The 20,405-nt window shown below is 34.3% G+C and overlaps 1 protein-coding gene and 1 non-coding gene across 2 annotated transcripts; both read left to right on the forward strand.

Moving 5' to 3' along the window:
* Window positions 1-1,517: 1,517 nt before the first annotated feature.
* Window positions 1,518-15,634, forward strand: LOC124365718 (cytochrome P450 6k1-like). The gene is given in 6 exon segments (XM_046821667.1): window positions 1,518-1,653; window positions 10,565-10,779; window positions 10,781-11,540; window positions 13,605-13,823; window positions 13,907-14,152; window positions 15,180-15,634. Coding segments are annotated over 6 exon segments (1,716 nt in total). The 5' UTR covers window positions 1,518-1,532; the 3' UTR covers window positions 15,335-15,634.
* Window positions 15,635-19,481: 3,847 nt separating this feature from the next.
* Window positions 19,482-19,584, forward strand: LOC124367033. The gene has a single exon (XR_006922853.1). It is a non-coding gene; the product is annotated as a U6atac minor spliceosomal RNA (small nuclear RNA).
* Window positions 19,585-20,405: the final 821 nt, after the last annotated feature.

Consider the following 20,405-nt stretch of genomic DNA (forward strand, 5'->3'; position numbering starts at 1 on the left):
TATCTCAAGAGACTGTAATTCTCGTGCATATAATATTCTCGTCCATTTTTGAATCTTTGAATTGCGGCGAGAACCAGCAGGAAAACCTCATATGACCAATTATTAAGCGAAGAATTAAGCCAAAAGCTGGAGCCAGGCCCCGAGGAATCGGGCATATTTGAGGTACTTGTCATTTCAGTGTTCATGAAACATTTTAACGCTATCACAGTACATCGTAGCTGTTGCCTGACAGATTTACAAACATCAAAACAATCGCATATAGCTATAATATTTACGATTATTTCGATTCCATAAAGGATACACCAACTGGGTGTCACCGATTTCACTGTTTTTCTTTTTCTTTGATGAGCGTTCATGGATAATGGGTATTTTGTGAATGTCCTCGCTTTTCAAATAACTTTCACCATATCATCTTATTTTTGATATTTTCTTGGTTTTCAGGAACAATATGTGTATACCTAATTATTATCGTATCCCTCACCATTACAAAACGAAGACCCTTCATGGCTTTCTCGGCCGTAAATATGTTCACTGTGTTCCAGGCTTTGTGATTCCAATTGCGAAGTCAGGGGCTCACCGTGATCGCTTCTTTCCCCGAACTATAGTCACGAAGCGAAATGAGTCCCGGTCCTTTTGTTTGCATTCCTTCAGTTACTGTAAATATGCTACAATGTTAAAGGAAGCTCATTTAAAGTACCTTACAGACCCTAAATTTTCTTAAATTTTATAATGGTTATTTCAGTGATATTCAGAATAAACAAGATTGTTTTAATGTGTCACTACCGCCACATATACTAAAAGTTTAAAATACCACTGTGAAATACACCACAATACCTGCACATACAAATGTGTGCTAACGTCTTAATTATATGAGCGATATAAATACAATATAAATAATGTCGACTATGTCTACACTAAATTTACTTGAAATTACTTCTCAAAATGTTTATGTTATGAATATAGCATTAATTTTGAATGCTAGGAACAAAATATTGTATTCTTATATTCAAGCGATGTATATACAAAATTTAATTAAAATCTGTCCACCAGGTTTTGTCATATTGAGTACTGAACACCAAAACATCTCACAATCGTTTGCATTTAATTAATAAAATACATATTAAAATAAAATAAATGTATTGTCAGTCAATATGTCATGAGAAATGTCAAGTTGAAAATTACAATTGACTTAATTACACAACGATTTGAACCAAAATATTATAATTTATACCTTACAGAGAGACAATTTATTTATTAGCCTAAGCTTGCGTACACTGCTGAATTTCCAAGGAATTCTATGAATGCCATTAAGTGTGAAACACAATCGGAATGCGTGAAAACAAAGTCTGGCCGAAGGATATCGCTCCCTCAACAAAACAATGACTTGTAATTTCTGTAAATAGCTAGGCTTTTATCTCAACTGTTTTACACTCTTGGAAGATGATAGTACAGGCAGTGGATAAGAGTGCTATTAGCGCGTGACCTTGAAGCAGTCAACGAGACTGTGTTAACCAATTAACTACGTTAGTTAGATGTTTGGACAGTACAGTACAACACTGACAACCGGTCTGTGTCTTCTGCAGGGCGTGTTGAGACAACTGCACTCTATCGTGGCTCCTACTGTAGGTTTCCAAGTAAACGCTTCATTATACAGTAAGATAACACGCTCATCTTGAGTTTAGATAGATAGTGAGAGGTTGTATTTATCTTAAACGCTGTGCAACTTGCAAATGTAACGGAATAAAAGTTCGTGGTTAGACCCTGAATCAAGTTCTCAGCGACGTAACTAGGTTATTCAGCACCCGGGGCAAACACTATTTTGGCGCCCCTCCCCCCCACCAATTGAACTGAAACTAATTCCTTATAACTCCTCTTAAAAAGTGTGGTGTGTCCATCGGTACCGGGTACGCTACATTAATACTAGTCATGAATCTTGATCTTAAAATACTCAACCTCAAGTTCAAAGTATATAGGCCTAAATATATTTGGTAAATAATAGAATACGTATTTTCAAAAACAAATAGTTTATTTCAAAACAACACCATTTATACTAAAACACTTATGATAGTAAATTATGTAAAATATTGATTTAAACATTTAATTGTTCTTAGAATTTAACTTTTCGGGCTTTTCTTGCAGCAAATGTACTGACAATCTCACTGAAGCATAGTTTTGAGGCTACCTGGTGCTCAATGGAAAATAATCCCTAGGTTTGTCAGCCTCTGTTGCCCTGTCAAATTCCGTAAATAATTTTTTATTATTTTAAGTTTACTAAAACTTCTTTCATTCGAAGCCACTGACTGAAACCGGAATTGTCAAGAAGATCCGTAAGGCAGTCATTATGTTTGGATATACATCCTCCATTTTGTTCACACACAAAAATTTCAGAAGATCAATCGAATTGGCTGTTTGGATAATTTGGTACTAAAATCCAAACCATGGTATTTGAAACTTTCCCACTTCAGTTGCCAATTCGTCTTTGTCCAAGTCTTCTTTATATTTGGAGGCTAATTCAATTGCTTATAGCCTTTAGGTCATCCCCACTCATTGTTCCAAAGCTAGCTCCGTTGAGAAAAAACCAAACAAATGATTTTATGTTTTGAATAGAGTTGAATCTTTCTCTGAGTTCACAAAGAATGCGATCGACGATTTCTAATAGCTGCTGTTGAAATTTCTTCTCTTCTGAGAATTCAGGTGCTTCAATCTTCGGCATTCTCATCAAACATGCGCTTTTTTCTTCTCTTTCGAACTACTTTGAAATGAGGATCAAGGCCAAGATTTGTTGCCATTTCTTTGGCTTCTTTCATTGCAGCGTTTGAATAGTTTGCCCTTTCCGAGTCTAGTTCATGAGATCAATCGACTGATGTGTTTGGCCGATCTATGTATGGTGATATTCTCTCCACTTGTAGGAGCTTGTTCACAATGTCAATGCGGGTCAATTGCTTGTACCAAAAACAGGAGAGAGAACTATAAACTCAAAACTGCTTGACATTTTTCAAAAGATTAGCTGCTTCAGTTTTTGTTTCATCTGAGGTAGTTAGGCTGGTTCTGAGGTCATTTAAAGCATTTATAATTTTACCTAGATGCTTGTATATAAACTTGTACAGCTTTCCCTCTTAGTCGACCATCTGGTGTTACTTTGTAGTTTTAGAGATAGAGGGACATGTTTTAATAAAACCTCCCATCTATTGGTCGAGGAAGCAAAAAAATTGTACAAGCAGTTAAGAGTTCCAAAGTATGACTGTACCTCCCCTGACATACTAGCAGCATTTTCACCTACTAAATTTAAGGAATGAGCCGCGCAAGGCACAAAATAAGCCAGGTTGTTTTCGGCAAGAATCCTAGATTGGACGCCTTTGTATTTGCCAGCCATATTCGAACCATTGTCATAGCACTGGCCCCGGCAGTTCTTCAAATCTAAGCCATCTTTTTTGATTTTCTCTGAAAATTTCTTGCGAAAGACCCAATCCAGTTTTTTTCACCAACTTTTACAAAATCAATAAAACTCTCCACTACCTCCGACCCTGTTCGGTGATTTTCACATAACGAAGGACTTGAGACATTTGCTCCAAATGACTTACGTCGGGAGGTACAGTCAAACATAATTGAAAAAGTATTTTGAAGCCTTGATGTCACAAAATATTGTTTTCTCTGACTTTTCCTGCAATAATGTCTAAAAAATTCATTCTGGATGAGCGGCGAAAAGTAACTGACTTGGCCTTTTTTATGGCGAAGATGTGCTCCTTTCAGAGGTGCATGGTAATGAGATACTAGTTCAATAGTGTTCAAAAAACCTACCGCATCTAGGGTCACTGAAATCCAGGTTTTCATTGGAGCCTCGTAATGGGCTGCCATCTTTTGCTAGGTGTAAGATTACATCAATGATAGCATACAAAACACCCTTCCAGTGTGCCTCTTCAAGTGCAATCATGTCTTGTAGTTCTTTGTCAATGCCAGAACGTTTACTTAAACTAGATTCTAAATTTTCCAAGCACAAAAGCACTGTTGTGATTTAAGGAGTTCTCATGCTCAGGAATCCGTTCACTCAATTTCTTCCACTGAGTGAACCCTTCATCTTTGGCTAAAGCAGAAATCTTATGTGGATGTTGATGTTCAGTGTGCGAAAAAAGTTTGCATGGGATACAATACAAGGAATTGTTTGATTTGCTATAGACTAGCCATGTTCGATGTACTTTTAAGCCATTAGGCATAATTTTTGTAAACCACTCTCTTTAGTCAACTGTCTCCCATCTCTTAAAGTATTGTTAAGATCAGGTTTCTATTTTCCCTTCATTCAATAATCTCGATACGAGAAAACATCTGTCCTGCATCCGAAATGGTATTAGGCCACTTCCCCGGATCTTTTAGATCAATAGATTTTAGTAGACTCACCATGGGTTGGATCAGTTGTCAAACTCGTAGACGTTACCATTATTATACTTTTGCTCCGGTTGAAACATCTCGATCTCTTCACCCTCGACGTCATCCTGGGTGACCGTTGGTACAACTGGAAGTTCTTCCAGCTGAAGATTTTCCGTACCAAGATTAGCATTAGTTGAAAAACACGTCTTGGACTGCATCAGCTGATGGACCCTCCATCTTCCAAAAGTCGTACTTGTACTACAGCTGATTTCATCTGAAAAAATAAAAAAAATTCGAGTTACCTTCATTCGATAAAATAATAATATTGGTATATTTGTCAATTTGTGGTAGAACTTAGCTGTTTAAATTGTGCCGTATTTATCTAAAAGCATAGTTTAACGCTAAATTAAACAATACTGCCGACAAAGCATCTCCTACTATACTAATTTTTTAAAATAAATTATGACGTTCTTAGTTCTTGGTTAAAGCGAAATGTCGTCTTCAAGTGTGACGATGACTAGATTTGCTGCTTGTTAGCGTTTCCTAAGAAATAGCTTAAGAAGAAGAAAAGCTTAAACCCTGTGTTCAATTATATATTTTTTTTAAACACAGATTCATATCAATAGTACGCTGCTACAGTTACAGAAAAGTTAATTATGATATATTTTTAAGGTTTCAATAAGTTAATCATTAATCTGTATTAGTTATAAATACAAAGTAACAAAGTACTGTATATCTATCTTACCTACCTTTACTGTTTGTTTCATTTAGCCATGATGATAGAAGAGACGAGGATTGATGTGCGTCCCTTTTTTTCTCTCTTTAGCTCTTTTGCGATTTTCCGCACCAGACAGTTTTTTTTCGACATGACTAATATTCACACAAACACGAAAATAATATTGCTAGTAACACTCAAAGAAACAGCTCCGCAACCACTTTACGTGAAACCGAACCACTGATGATGTATATAATGAAGTAGAAGTATGAACTATTGTCAACAATAGTAGTGCAACCCAACTGCACAACATACGCAGTTAGTCTGTTAGTCAAGGTCAGGCCAGCGAGCATCGATGTGTTGTGTTGTGGACATGTGGCAAGTGGCATGTGTGGTGCGGTGTGAGAGGGATGGGGGAGCTGCGGGTGGGAGCCGGGAGGGGAAGGAAGTGTCTGACGCCGCGCCGTCCTAGTGAGTTCATTCCACAGATAACACAGTGTGCCCATACTCGTTCTGTACAAGTTCATGCAGACCGTAAACATGATTCGTAAATAGTCAGATAGCATTCATCATTTTCACTTTGCATTTTTCTTAGGACTTTAAATCAAATAAAAATAATAAATATAATGATTTTTCTTTTGGCAACACACCTCGCATTAAAAAATATTTTCAACAATTTTTTTATAGAAAAATCTGTGGCCGTGTTGCGCCCCCCCAACAACTTGCGGCCCGGGGCACATGCCCCGCGTGCCCCCCCCTAGTTACGTCGCTGCAAGTTCTGTGTTGAATAATTTTGCTATCTTCTGATTTTATTGAGGTAATGTAATCGATTGGTATGATTGTTTTTTTATACTTCAATACGATGTACAAGTTAAAAAGATTAACTATTTGTTTAGTTTGAACTATTTTAACAGTAAAGTTAAAATAGTTAGTTTAACTTTTAACACTAAAGTTGCAGTTATAAATAGAGGTTAAGTGCTTACTTATAACTAACTAACTTGTCAAATCTCCAAATCAATAAAATATAATTTAAGCCAAGCAATTTAATTATTTTGAAAAATAAATATTCCTTCCAATCCAGTGGAGGAAATAGATATAATTTGTTACAACTGAAGTATTAATAATTTATTTCCAATGGGATTTACGTGAAATATATTTAAAACAAAATATCTCAAAATCCAAAACCTAAGATACAAATATTGTTTATGACAAATTTTGATTAGTAAGTGTTATATGAATTCCAAGATAATTTTTTAATTTTGTCTAAGTATATAAAAACATAGTGTTGTGATTTTATATTAAAAGGCCCCCATAACAAAACAAATGCTCACCATTTGAACTAAATTGTCAGTTAAAAATCCTTACCCATTTAACTGATAAAGTCTGTCAATTTTAATATTTCTTTAGGAAATCTGAATTTGGTTATTGTTTAGAAGAAGAACGATAAAAGATAATAAATTATTGCAACACAAATCTATGGACAAAAGTAAGGTAACTAATTAGTAATTATTCACACTAACCAATAAATGAATCAACATGCACTATGTATAGTATTCATTTCTATGTCATTGGTCTTCATTTAAGAACTGATGATATACAGTATTTTCAAATATTAACCATGCTAAAACTAGCATAACGTTAAAACAACAAATATTGCACAAAAACACAAAACCAAAGAACTAGTCTTCCTTCTAACCTGACGTACATAAAAAATAATAACATCAGTATCTGATACAGCTTACAGAATAATCAAAAAGAAAGCACCAGGTCACCTGACAATGTTGATAATGAATTAAAACTTTTTGAAATAAAGACACCTCTTATGAAACCCATCTATAATAATGAAATAAGTCACAAAACATCTTTTATAGATTGAAATAAAATCTCATAAATAAATGAGTGTATTTTATTGCTAAAAAATTTATGGTCAAATGTAAATAAATCATTAACTATTTGCACTAACCAATAATATAGAAATGACAATAATATCCACATTTACATTGTGGATATGATTTCCTAGTTGTAGTTGTAACTGAATTATATTCTTATCACATTAGAACTAGTGATACATTTAGAAATACGAGTATATATCACCTGTACAAGTACACCTTAGGTCTGTGTAGGGTATTTCATAGTCCTATTGTTTAGTTTGCTTTCTTGCCCCGATAAAAAAATATAGCAAAAGAGCATTACATTTTTTCAATAATGTTTTAATGTGATAGGTACAAATTCTGATATTGCTGTATTAGTGGTGTAATTAAATGGTATAATTTGTTTAATGAAATTCTGAAATGACCGGATCAGCCATATGAACTTATAAAACACGGTTGCGAAGTAAGATGGTATTATTTGGCACTGATTGTAAAATGTACTTCTTTCTTAGTGTTGAAATATAAATTTTCACTGCATGCATTTTTGTGTATTTTAAAATAAAATAAATATCTTATTTAATTCTTTACTCTATACGTTGTCACTAAATGAACAGTAATCTGCACATTTCAATATCAAAACTATTATACACACATCCAGGTCTAGCACAAGCTATTCTGGCATCCAAGCCAAAACAGCCCTTTGCAGTCATATAGAAACTAAAAAAAAAAAAAAAAAAACCAGTCCCGTGGCATGTTTTGAGATGTGATGATACTTTTTAATCGCAAGTACAACAGGATATTGAATTTTTTTTTATTTTACACCATATAGGAACTTAGAAAATACAACAAAAACCAACACTTTTGGAATTCAGAAGAAATAATCATATTTCCAAAAGTTTAAATGGAATTTATTTGAATTTTGAGTTTATCTTTGAGTTCACCTTCCCTTTATTGCAGCGTCTGTTATCTGATGCTGTCTCAGACTTGACTCCTGGAATCTGGAGTCATGTTCGTCTGAAGAGATATAAAACAATTCCTTGACGTAGAAGCTCAAAATGAAACATTTACATCGTTTCAACATCAGAGACACCTATAAACAGGTGAATTGGTAGCCTTATCTCATCTCTCATAGTATCATCAGGTACACAATTAATTGAGAGCACTACGATGTGATAGACACGATCTCTAAGCACTGTGGAGCAACCGAGTTTTCTACACATAACATAGCTATGGTAGGAAGGGTTAATTCAATTGAATTTTGAGTTTAGCTCCAGTTCACCTTCCTTTTATTGCAGCGTCTGAAGTCTGATGAAGTCTTAAACAATAAGACTACCACTTCAACTATTTATAGGTGTCTCTGATGTCGAAATGATATAAATGTTTTGTTTTGAGCTTCTTCATCATCAACTTTTTTGGATCTCTTCAGACAAACATCACTCCAGATTACAGGAGTGAAGTCTGAGACAGCGTCATATACCAGAGGCTGCAATAAAAGGAAGGTAAACTGGAGCTAAACTCAAAATTCAACTGAATCAACACTTCCAATCATAGTTACATTATGTGTAGAATATATTATCATTTCATTTTTTGCAGTTCCGTTTTTGTGAAATGATGACACGAGTCCACTTAAAATGATTGGTTTAGGATATGATTGGATTGGTTGATCCCATTCTATTGATATGATGGATAGTCCTTGGGAGTCTTTCCTGGGTCATTTTCAAACAAACGTAATTCTTAACTATAGTTTCAAGAAACTGCGCTCAATACTGCCAACAGATACATGTTTAGTCAAAAAGATTTTTAAAGCGTGGAATCAATTATGGGTACAGGCAGCTATTAATATTATTGTTAGAGATAGTTCAGGAAACCATCTTATGGGTTTGAGCTGTGGGTACTCTTCTTGTTATAGCTTGAATTTTATTAAAGAGTTCACCTTTAGCTTCTTCATTTGTCAAAAGTTTTCCACCCTAATACAATCTTCCACCAGAGGATTGGTTGGAGGAAGGTTTGGCGTAAACACTGTTCTGGATTCTCCCAGAAAAGTAGCTTCTCACCTTTCCAATTGAGTAAGACCTCCTATTCTATAACAAAATGCTACAAAGTTGTTACAAAACAAAGTGCGTTCCACACTGAAGGGATCTTGGAAACTACAAGAGATACAGCAAAGATTAAATGGACAAAGTTGTGCCTAATAACAAGACCAACAAAGTAATGGGGTCAAATTGATTATTGGTTGCGTCCTTTATGCTCAAAAAACCGATTTTGATAAAAAAATTTCAGTCACAGCTCTCTTATTATTACCTATATTGAAACGTTTTTTTTACATAAAATCAGCATGAAATTTCTTATAGTTCTTAAATAATATAATTTAAACATTCCATAATCAAAACATTAGCCAAATCCCATAAAGTGGCATGCACCATCATCAAATCAATGTTGCCTGTATGGATATGATGTTGTATCCAATGCAATCAATGTGTTAAACTATGGTACATTCACTCCTAAATCTCAATGGTGACTACAAACTGTTCTGACTATCCATTCCGGCCAAACCTCCTGAAGGATGAACGGTTTTAGTAGTGTAAAGATCAATATAGTGTATAACCAAAATTGCTCCCACACTTTAATGAAAGTAAAAGTCACTTATTAAACATTGTTATTTTATCAACTTTATGCTTTAATTATTTTATAATTAACATTATTATATTAATAATAACTGTATTAAGTTTCCTTCACCATTCCAAATTTAGTAAATAATTAGTTCATTACATTATATTTACTGTACGTACATACATTTTTACTATAAATATTCTGTAAATATTTTGTTGCTTGCCTACACGAACGATCACTCTATAAAAATGTCATTGCTTTATGAAAATCTATAAATTAATTGGTATATCAAACTTAATAATTATTTGGCTCCTCAATTTTTAATCTCTGTTATTATGATTGTAACCCTTTCTCACATTTTCAATTTATCAATTCAACACAATTATGGATATATATATAAAATAGAAAATAATTGAATCAGAAAAAGTAAGCGCTCTGTGGTGTAATGGTAGCACATTCACCCGGCAAGTGAGAGATCCGGGTTCGACTCCCGGCGGAGCAAGTACTTTTTGTGATTCAATGTTTATTGAAATTATATATATACATATATATATATATATATATATAAGTTACCTTTCACATGTCTCTGTACATATTTGAATTGGCAGCTTTATGGAGTATTTCATTGCTCATATAAGATTCACAAGAGGGGCTAATTATTTTGATACCTCAATTTATAACTTGTTATTTATCAAGGTTGTAATAATTTCTCACATTTTCAATACATCAATTCAAAACAATCATTACATACTTCCATTAAATCATTTTTGTTCTCAGTTAATTCAATTAATTCCAAACTGACTCAGACAAGTGTTTTTTTTATTTATTTTAGTTTTATTATGTTTTCTTACAAAGTTTTCTTGTTTACAATTCTGTTTGTACAATCAGAAAGCAAGTTTAGCTTTCACATCTTTATGTATTTGAATTAGCACCTTTTACATAGTAATTCATTGGTCATATAAGATACACAAGAGTGGCTAATGTAATGCTGATTGTTGTGTTTCAGGTTCGGAGGTGACGATGGCTGTGGTCACTGGTTCTGTACTGATAGATATTCTCCTAGCTCTTATTTCTGCTCTGTGCCTTCTGTACTGGTACATCACAAACAATGATGACTACTGGGACAAAAGAGGCGTGACCAACATAAAGAAAGGAACTTTTCTCGGTACCATTTTAGGCAAACAATCACAAGCAGACGCAGTTAAGGAGATTTACAATCAATTTCCCTGACGAAAGATATGTTGGGTTGTTCCAATTCAAAAAGCCTGTACTTATGGTGCGGGATCCGACCTTGATAAACAAGGTTTTGGTGAAAGATTTCACTCATTTTCAAGACCGGTCAGCACCTACACTTAAGAAAGATTTATTCTCTAGAAATCTTCTTGGATTAAAAGGAAGTGTGTGGCGAACACTTCGCCACAAATTGACGCCTACTTTTACAACAGGGAAATTGAGAGGTATGTTCGAACAGATCTCCAAAAGCAGTGAAAATTTGATTACAAAGATAGACGAGGTTTCATCTGTGAAGAATGAAGATGTGGATCCTTCAAACGTTCTCTTCGAGTTCACTTTGGACGTGATCGCAAGCTGTGCTTTTGGAGTCCAGTTCCCACCAGACAGCCCTGACTTCAAAAAGTTCAAGTCGATTGTGGAAAAAATGTTTACCGGTTCTCCTCTGCGATTTTTAAAATTCACATTTGTAACATTAGCGCCAAAAATAGCTGACTATTTCAACATAACCGTATCGCCCAGTGAGCTGTACGATTACTTCATGAATATGACCCGGGCTAACATGAAATATCGTAAGGAGAATAATATCCACAGGAACGACTACTTCGAACTGCTGTTATCACTCAAGGAACAAGAAGAAAAAGGGGAGATCACGCCCCATGTGGCTACTTCTGTTCACGAGGATGATGCAATCATTGACCAGATGAACTATACAGAGGAGGATGAGAAATCAATAGATACATCTGAGAAATGTAAGTTGCCGGACAGTAGTTATTTCATCTTGCCAAAAGTAACCTGTAGACTACTAACCCTCTAGTGGTTACTTATCTAACAAAACAGGTATTATTAAGATAATAGTGCAGCTAAGATAAGGGCACAGTTTTGAATGATAGATTATGAGGAGATCGTTGTAAAATACTACCCACTTTGTGACTAAACAACGTGAATCTGAAGTGGTTCAGAGAACAGATTTTTTATCAGTTTTAATCAGTGGTTGAAGATCAGTTCTTAACTATTTGCACTATATTAACTAAGAAAATGAGTTTACGTGAATTGTGAGACACATTTGGAACAAAGAATGGTATAATATGATGTTTGAGCACTCTTGTAGGTTTGTTAACACCTAAGTAGGTTTCACAGCCAACGTCAATATTGGTTTCACAATTTACCATTTGATATTATATTATTTATACTTGGCTCAATAAAAATATAATAAATATTAGCAGTTCCTCGTGGCGTCATACACAATGTGTTATTGAATAACAGATATGTCACAGGCATAGCCTTTTTAAATGGAACAATGTCAAAGTCAAGTCAAAGTCAAATCATCTTTATTTACATAAACTTTAAGATTAGTAATTGCGTCAACAAATAAAGGTTTAGGTCTAGTGTCTTGTTGATCTTAGGTCTTACTCCCGTAGAATTTGTTTAGCGAGTAAAATGGTTGGATCCAGTAGCCAGTTCTTGAGGGTTTGTCTCCGGCAATGTCTCCGGTCCGTTATTTTCAAGTCTTCAGGAAGTGCGTTCCACATCTTGGCGCCAGCGTAGCTTGGACTCTTTTCAGTTGCTGTGAGCCTATTAACGAGGCAGGCAGTAATCAGATGCTTGTCTTGTGTTATATTGATGCATTTGTGCATAGGTCCTTGCTGCCTCTGGTGCTTTGATGTGAACATGCATCACAGCTTCTAGGACAATAAAACACTTCTAAAAATAAATAAGTTTACTCCAACAATTTCAGCAATACTAAATCTATTTTAGGCTAGAGAGGAGAAATATTGTTTATAGTAATCTAGTGACCCCCATTTATGACATAATATGTCCTGGGGTAATTTTGAATCTGATGTAGACATGTTTAAACTAGACATTTCAGTGTTCATTGTTAAAATGATATGAGGCTAAACAAACTTGCCACTGGCTCTTATTTCAGATTTTGCGTGTGAAGAAACATTTCTGGTTCGAACCAATATATTTTACACACTATAGTAGAGTTCTTGCTGTGTTTAAGAAAATATGACTTATAAATAGGTCTCAAAAGTTTTTTTCAATCAAACATGTAACTGTACTTTCAGCAATTATATCTACTTCAGGTCTGTTACGTTCAATACTATAGAAGCGTTTGCATTGTTGCCCTAATCAAGAAAATATGGACATACATTGAAAAGTTGGTCTGAAAAGTCAACTTAGGTCAAAAACAAAATGTATTTCCACTCATTGCTATTTACTTCTGCTTCAAGGTATTTCCAGTACCGATTGTCTGTAACAATTAAGAGCATAATACACATGTGTGTTGAATTTCATCTTTCTAGAACAGAGGGAAGTTTAAAAACAGAATATAGTTGTTATAAAAGATTACAATCCTATTTCTCCAACCCATATGGATATTTGATCTTGATGAAAATAATTTCGATTTTATGTTTAAGTCATTAAGCATACATGTATCAAATTCTTCCCGAATTTGTAGTTGGAGAATTAGTAATTAGTAAGTGAGGGCTTTTATAAATATAACATATAAACAAGGGTTTTTGGCACCATGACTCAATAATGAAATTTTAAATTACAAATAAATTTTTGTGTGTGTTGGTTGAGTATGAAACATTGTGGGATAAAAATTATCGACCAACTAATTTCTAGTGATAGAGCATTGATTTGCTGAGTTTCATAACTTTATGAAGAATTCCAGAGCGAGGGCATCATGAAGATATTAGGATATGAAAATAATAGGACAATGCAAACCTTCTAATTTTAAAATATTTACTTGATAGTGAAAAAGTGTTCAACTTTTGTGAACAGAACTGAAGTTTTGCACCTTTTAAAAGGGTTCACAGACGAATCAATCGCTTCAAACACTGTGATCTTCCTGACTGGTGGTTCGGAGACAGTCTCTCGCACTATCTGCTTCGTTCTGTTCGAGTTATCGAGGCACCTTGAAATTCAACAGAAAGTCCAACAGGAGGTGGACTCTGTCTTGTCCAAACATGGGGAGTTGTCCTTTGAGGCTCTCAGGGAGATGCCATATCTGGATCAAGTTATCCAAGGTAACTAACTTATTTATAACTAATCACCTTTAGCGTTTGGTACAATCTCCTTACCTCCACTGATTACAAACCTGTTTGTACAGAGGCACAGAGGATCTATCCTGTACTGCCCATGCTGTCGCGGGAATGTGTTAAACCATACAAAGTACCGGACTCGGACCTCATCATAGAGAAGGGAACAGTGATGCTCATTCCCGTTATTGGCTTGCACAAAGATGATAAATACTATCCTGATCCTGCCCAGTTCAACCCTGAAAGGTTCAAGGGGAACAATTTCAAACCCAACTCTACGTTCTTACCGTTTGGGGATGGACCAAGGATTTGTATAGGTAAGTCCAATTTTAAAATTCATTTAATGCTGTATGATGTATTCACTTCAAATGGGAATATTAGAGATTAAATTTTCTTATTTATATTGTTGTAGATTTTCATCCTTAAGTTTCCAGCTATCGATTTGTGCTAACTAGATATGAATTCTCACATTAATTTTAAGAAAAATTCAGTTGATTTCTTAGGAATGTTAGAGATATCTTAATTTGATCTATTGTGACAATGAAACTAGATATTGTAAGTCTCCATTCCGACCACAAACTACGACGTGATGATCACGTATCTCCTTATTTTGAGCAATTATCCCTATTAAAATCCAAAGAACTTAGAGATCTTCATGTACTTAGTCTGTTGCACGCACTAATCCACAATGGTTGTCCAAGTTATTTGGCCCAAAGTTTCGTTTTTATGTCTGATATTAGAGGACGTAGAACTCGTAGGGGTGCATCTTTATTATCAACTCCAATTCATAGGACAGCCTTATATAATAAATCTTTCACTGTTTCCGCATGTCGATTGTGGAACGCTCTCCCAGACAACATCAGAAGTATTGACAAGCGCGATCGCTTTGGGGCGGAGATTAGGGCCTTTCTGCTGCGGACTCGGCGGGAGTGACGGTTGGTGGTTCTTGCGGTCACACTTGGGGTAACTGTATGTAAGTTGCGTGGATGGGGAATGAAAGCTGATTAGGATAGGATAGTTTTATTAGTTGCCTGTTGTATTAAAGAGATTTATGTTAGAGTTTAATCGAAATGGTTAATTTTAATTATAATTTTTATATATATACATTATTATGTTACATCCAATATGTAATTAATTATTAAAGTGATTTAGTTTAATAGTAAAAGTAATTTCTGTTGCAGCCATTAAGGTTATGTAGCAATGAATGTAAAGGCCTATTTCTACAAACTTCAAACTAATTGACAAGGCTCAATTATTATTCTTACTAACTGATTCAATAAACTTTATGTGGAGCAGTATCTCAATCAGAACTACAATTACAATGAAACTAATTCTCTGTTACAGCCATGAGGTTTGCTGTGATGGAGGTGAAGGCTTGTGTGGCCAAGATCATGTCTCAATACACCGTGAAACTCAGCAAAAAAACTCAAGTGCCTCTTCAGTTTGAAGTTCGTTCATTTTTACTAGTAGTCAAAAGGTGGAATGTTTCTCTCTATTGAAAAGAGGTCACCTAAACATGTGTTGTCATAGTCAAGGTGGTACCAATTAAATATGAAATGCCACTTGACATCATGTTCATCCTTTATTGGATCGTAAATATTAATTACTATTCATTTGTATTTGCTTTCATATGCATGCATTTGTTATACATTGCATTTTTACAACTTTCTTCAAAGTACAAACTGAAACAAAATCTGCAATCTCTACAAAACCCATCAAAATGAAAGGATTTATAGAATGCGTTTAAATATAATCATTTAAAATGTTGTTAACACAATATAAACAATAAAATGTACTTAATAACTTTTCTGTATAATTTTCCCTTAATGATGAAGTTTTAAAATATTAAGTAATATTTTAAAGAATGTATATCAAGTGTCTTTAATCTATAATTAAGATAAAGATTTAAAATGTAAAACAAAATAGCTAAAAATAGTTCTTTTTCAACTATGATTTGTATTTTTTTTTAATTAATTGAGTGAGTGGGATGATATGCTACAAAAACTAAAAAGTTTACATTATCATTTAAGTTGCAGGCTTCTATGTAAATATTCGTAAATAATATCTAGCGTGTAAGAGAGTAGGTAGGTAATGGATAGTGGAAGCGTGTAAGAGGGTGGGTAGATAATGGATGGTGGAGGCATGTAAGAGGGTGGGTAGGTAATAGATAGTGAAGGCGTGTAAGAAGGGTAGGTAATGGAAATTGGAAGTGCATAAGAAGGTAGGTAGGTAATGGATAATGAAAGTGTGTAAGAGGGTGGGTTGGTAATAGATAGTGGAAGTATGTAAGAGGGTGGGTAGGTAATGGATGGTGGAAGTGCGTATAAGAGGGTGGGTTGGTAATAGATAGTGGAAGTATGTAAGAGGGTGGGTAGGTAATGGGTAGTGGAAGTGTGTAAGAGGGTGGGTAGGTAATAGATAGTGGAAGTGTGTAAGAGGGTGGGTAGGTAATAGATAGTGAAAGTGTGTAAGAGGGTGGGTTGGTAATAGATAGTGGAAGTATGTAAGAGGGTGGGTAGGTAATGGGTAGTGGAAGTACGTAAGAGGGTGGGTAGGTAATGGGTAGTGGAAGTGTGTAAGAGGGTGGTTAGGTAATAGATAGTGGAAGTGTGTAAGAGGGTGGGTTGGTAATAGATAGTGGAGTGTGTAAGAGGGTGGGTAGGTAATAGATAGTGGAAGTGTGTAAGAGGGTGGGTTGGTAATAGATAGTGGAAGTGTGTAAGAGGGTGGGTAGGTAATAGATAGTGGAAGTGTGTAAGAGGGTGGGTTGGTAATAGATAGTGGAAGTGTGTAAGAGGGTGGGTAGGTAATAGATAGTGGAAGTGTGTAAGAGGGTGGGTAGGTAATAGATAGTGAAAGTGTGTAAGAGGGTGGGTAGGTAATAGATAGTGGAAGTGTGTAAGAGGGTGGGTAGGTAATAGATAGTGGAGTGTGTAAGAGGGTGGGTAGGTAATAGATAGTGGAAGTGTGTAAGAGGGTGGGTAGGTAATAGATAGTGGAAGTGTGTAAGAGGGTGGGTAGGTAATAGATAGTGGAAGTGTGTAAGAGGGTGGGTAGGTAATAGATAGTGGAAGTGTGTAAGAGGGTGGGTAGGTAATAGATAGTGGAAGTGTGTAAGAGGGTGGGTAGGTAATAGATAGTGGAATAGTAGGTAATAGATAGTGGAAGTGTGTAAGAGGGTGGGTAGGTAATAGATAGTGGAAGTGTGTAAGAGGGTGGGTAGGTAATAGATAGTGGAAGTGTGTAAGAGGGTGGGTAGGTAATAGATAGTGGAAGTGTGTAAGAGGGTGGGTAGGTAATAGATAGTGGAAGTGTGTAAGAGGGTGGGTAGGTAATAGATAGTGGAAGTGTGTAAGAGGGTGGGTAGGTAATAGATAGTGAAAGTGTGTAAGAGGGTGGGTTGGTAATAGATAGTGGAAGTGTGTAAGAGGGTGGGTAGGTAATAGATAGTGGAAAGTGTGTAAGAGGGTGGGTAGGTAATAGATAGTGGAAGTGTGTAAGAGGGTGGGTAGGTAATAGATAGTGGAAGTGTGTAAGAGGGTGGGTTGGTAATGGATATATTGTTTTCCAAAATTGTTGCATTCCTGTATGTAACAGTGCTACTACAGCTTCAAGAGAGACTCAACTGAAATACTTTTAGAGCTGTTGATACAGACTACAGTAACAGATGAAACAAATAACAGCTAATGTTAGCGGAATGTTATTGTATAAGCACTTTTGTTACCATCAGGATTTTATCATCATTTCAAGAGTGTGATAGTGAACAAAATCTTTATATAATCTCTTATACTGATTCAAGAGTCATTAATAAGTTGTTGAAGATAATGCAAACAAATATAGGGAATTTGACAATACTTCCTGTTAGCTACAATCTTAAAGAACTTAAATAAATAAAAGATTAGTAGGGTGGACTTTCTAAACTGTGAAAAAAAGGGTGAACAAAATAAAATAATTAACAAAATAGAGGTACAGCTCTCAGTTATTTATTCCGTACAGGTTTTCAGTTCTAGAACCCCCTTTTTAGCAAATATTTTATAAATTTATAAAACTCGTTTTCAAAAATGTCTCGATATAACTTTTTTTACCCTTAAGATTCGTTTTTATGAAGCCTCCATTGAATTTGGAGTTGTTGGTAGCAAGCTCACCCAAAAAAGTTGTAAAACCGTAACGTTTATATAAGATATCTTATTTTACTTAAATTAATTTATTATTTTTATTTGATAATTTAAGCCTTTTCCCCTTTAACCAAATAAGTTGTTCTTTATCCTTATTGGTTTGTATGTTTTGATATGTTAAACTAAATCCTGCATTGATGAGTGAGGGTTTGAAATTTGCCATGAGGGCACTAGTAGGCAAAGTCAAAATTTACTTCAACCATCAAAAAGTTTACTTTAACAGTGTCAAAGTTTACAAACATTTCTGTTTGGGGTCTGTTTTGGGTCCTGTTTTTTTCTTGCTGTAAATAAAAAACCTCCCACATGGCCACATGCTGTCTAAGATGCTTCAGTTTGTCTCTTTGTAAACAAAACAGCATTGACTGTAGTAGACAGAAAAAACACATTAAAATGTCACTTTGTCTTATTACTGGGAAAGTGGTCAACTCTTAGTTTTCTTACTATATAACATAAATACTACCTATAATATACTGCTGGTTGTACTAGCAGTCATCTAAATTGTAGCCCATAAGGACAACTTTAAAGGTCTTATTGATATGAGATGTTTATATTTAATGACGTAATACATGCCCAAATACTTTTCTTTAAAGTTTTACACTATTATTGGAAATTCAGAAAATAAAATATAAAACTTTTCTACTTCATAATATGAATATTTAAAAAAATCTTTGTTATAAAATATTATACGCTATGGATTCTTATTAATAATAGTTAAAAATATTGCTCATAATACTATGAGGAAAATCAAGAACAGTGGTAAAATTCAAGGTTATACCACTTAAAAGCTGGTTGTAAATACAATTTTATTACATTTTTACAGTTTATATAGTTATGTATTTATATTTTCATAATACACTCCAAAATAAGGCACGGAACAGCATGCATATTGATTAATAATTTAAAGTTAGTTTTTTATGATTACAACACTTAAAAACTTACAATAGCGGCATCTATTTACATGGAAGCTTTTTATTATTTTTATTTTATAATATTTATTCGAAAACAAATGTATTTTTTGCACAATAATTTAGCAAATTTACTGAATATTGGTTTATATGGTCGTAATGTCGTGAGATTAACAGTTATATGTTATTTGTCAAAAGTTTAGATAGAAGCGTAAAAATTCCATCACATTACGAAGCACGTAGCATATGCCGCTCATGTCTGGATATATCAAACTATTCAGTTGTTGCCGAAGGTTCTCACGAGAAGCGCCACTGTGTAGCAACTACAGACAATCTTCCTTACCGACGTAATCAACGTATTCAGATAAAATTATCTTTTATCTTGAGATTGTATTCTAATACAGTATTAATAAACTATAAATGTACATCAATCGTAAATTATAACAGTTTCAAAGAGGTATATACCCTGAAAGCGAATGAAATATAATGCCAAAGTTAGAAGTTCTCGGTGTCATGCTGTATTGTGACGCTGTAGTTATATACCCGGCAGTTGCCAACGTTCTCTCGTGTTGTATGAAAGGAGAGACGTTTAGCACTCCCCTTGACAAGGATGGAACACATATACTGGTTAAGGCACTGCTGTAATACAGCACTTAACCACATTTTTTTAGATGTGTCAATATTAATTTTACAATATGCAGTGATGCCTATTGACATAATTTATGATTTCCTGCTTTGTATCCTTGGTGGAAGTGAGTAGGTTTTAATGGAAAAGAATTTTTTTTATATAAATTATTATATATAACTTTATTATATATTTATTATTATTATATTAATAACTTTATATAATATAAATTTATTATATAAAATTTTATATAAATTATGATATAATTTATGATAGCAAATATACTGACAAACCATGTTTGCTGTGATTTTTCTTTCTGTCGTAAGGAGAGGAGGAAAGGAAGAAATATATTCGTATTTCCTAAAAATAAATTTACATAGCAATAAGTTGTCAACATCAATTTGAATTGGTGAAACACTGAAACAGTTATTAGAGAAAATATTTACGTACTTTATTAAAACAACGTTAAGCATATGTAGTGTAAACGATTTATTGTTGTTTTACAGTATTACTGTAAAATTCTTAACAGTTTCTGTAAACAAGTAAAATAATTTACGCTAGATGTTAAAAAATATGCATTGGTACGTAACATAAATACATCAGCATCATACTGTAAAATACTAAAGTGATCGTTCTAGCTTATGCGTTAACGGATTGCATCGCAAAAGGTACCATTAGAATTGATATAAAAATGACTAAATAGTTTGTATCTTGTGCATTTTCTATAAATATAGCCTACTGGTTGTCTTGTTATTTGAATTTAAAAGTTTCAACAGGCGCCATTGTGTTAATATAAATATAAATCACACCATTATTTTGTTTAATTTGTATCTTAATTATTACTACCAATGTGCGAAGTTTGATA

Source organism: Homalodisca vitripennis, chromosome 7, assembly GCF_021130785.1.
Source record: "Homalodisca vitripennis isolate AUS2020 chromosome 7, UT_GWSS_2.1, whole genome shotgun sequence".
Classification (NCBI taxonomy): Eukaryota; Metazoa; Arthropoda; class Insecta; order Hemiptera; family Cicadellidae; genus Homalodisca; species Homalodisca vitripennis.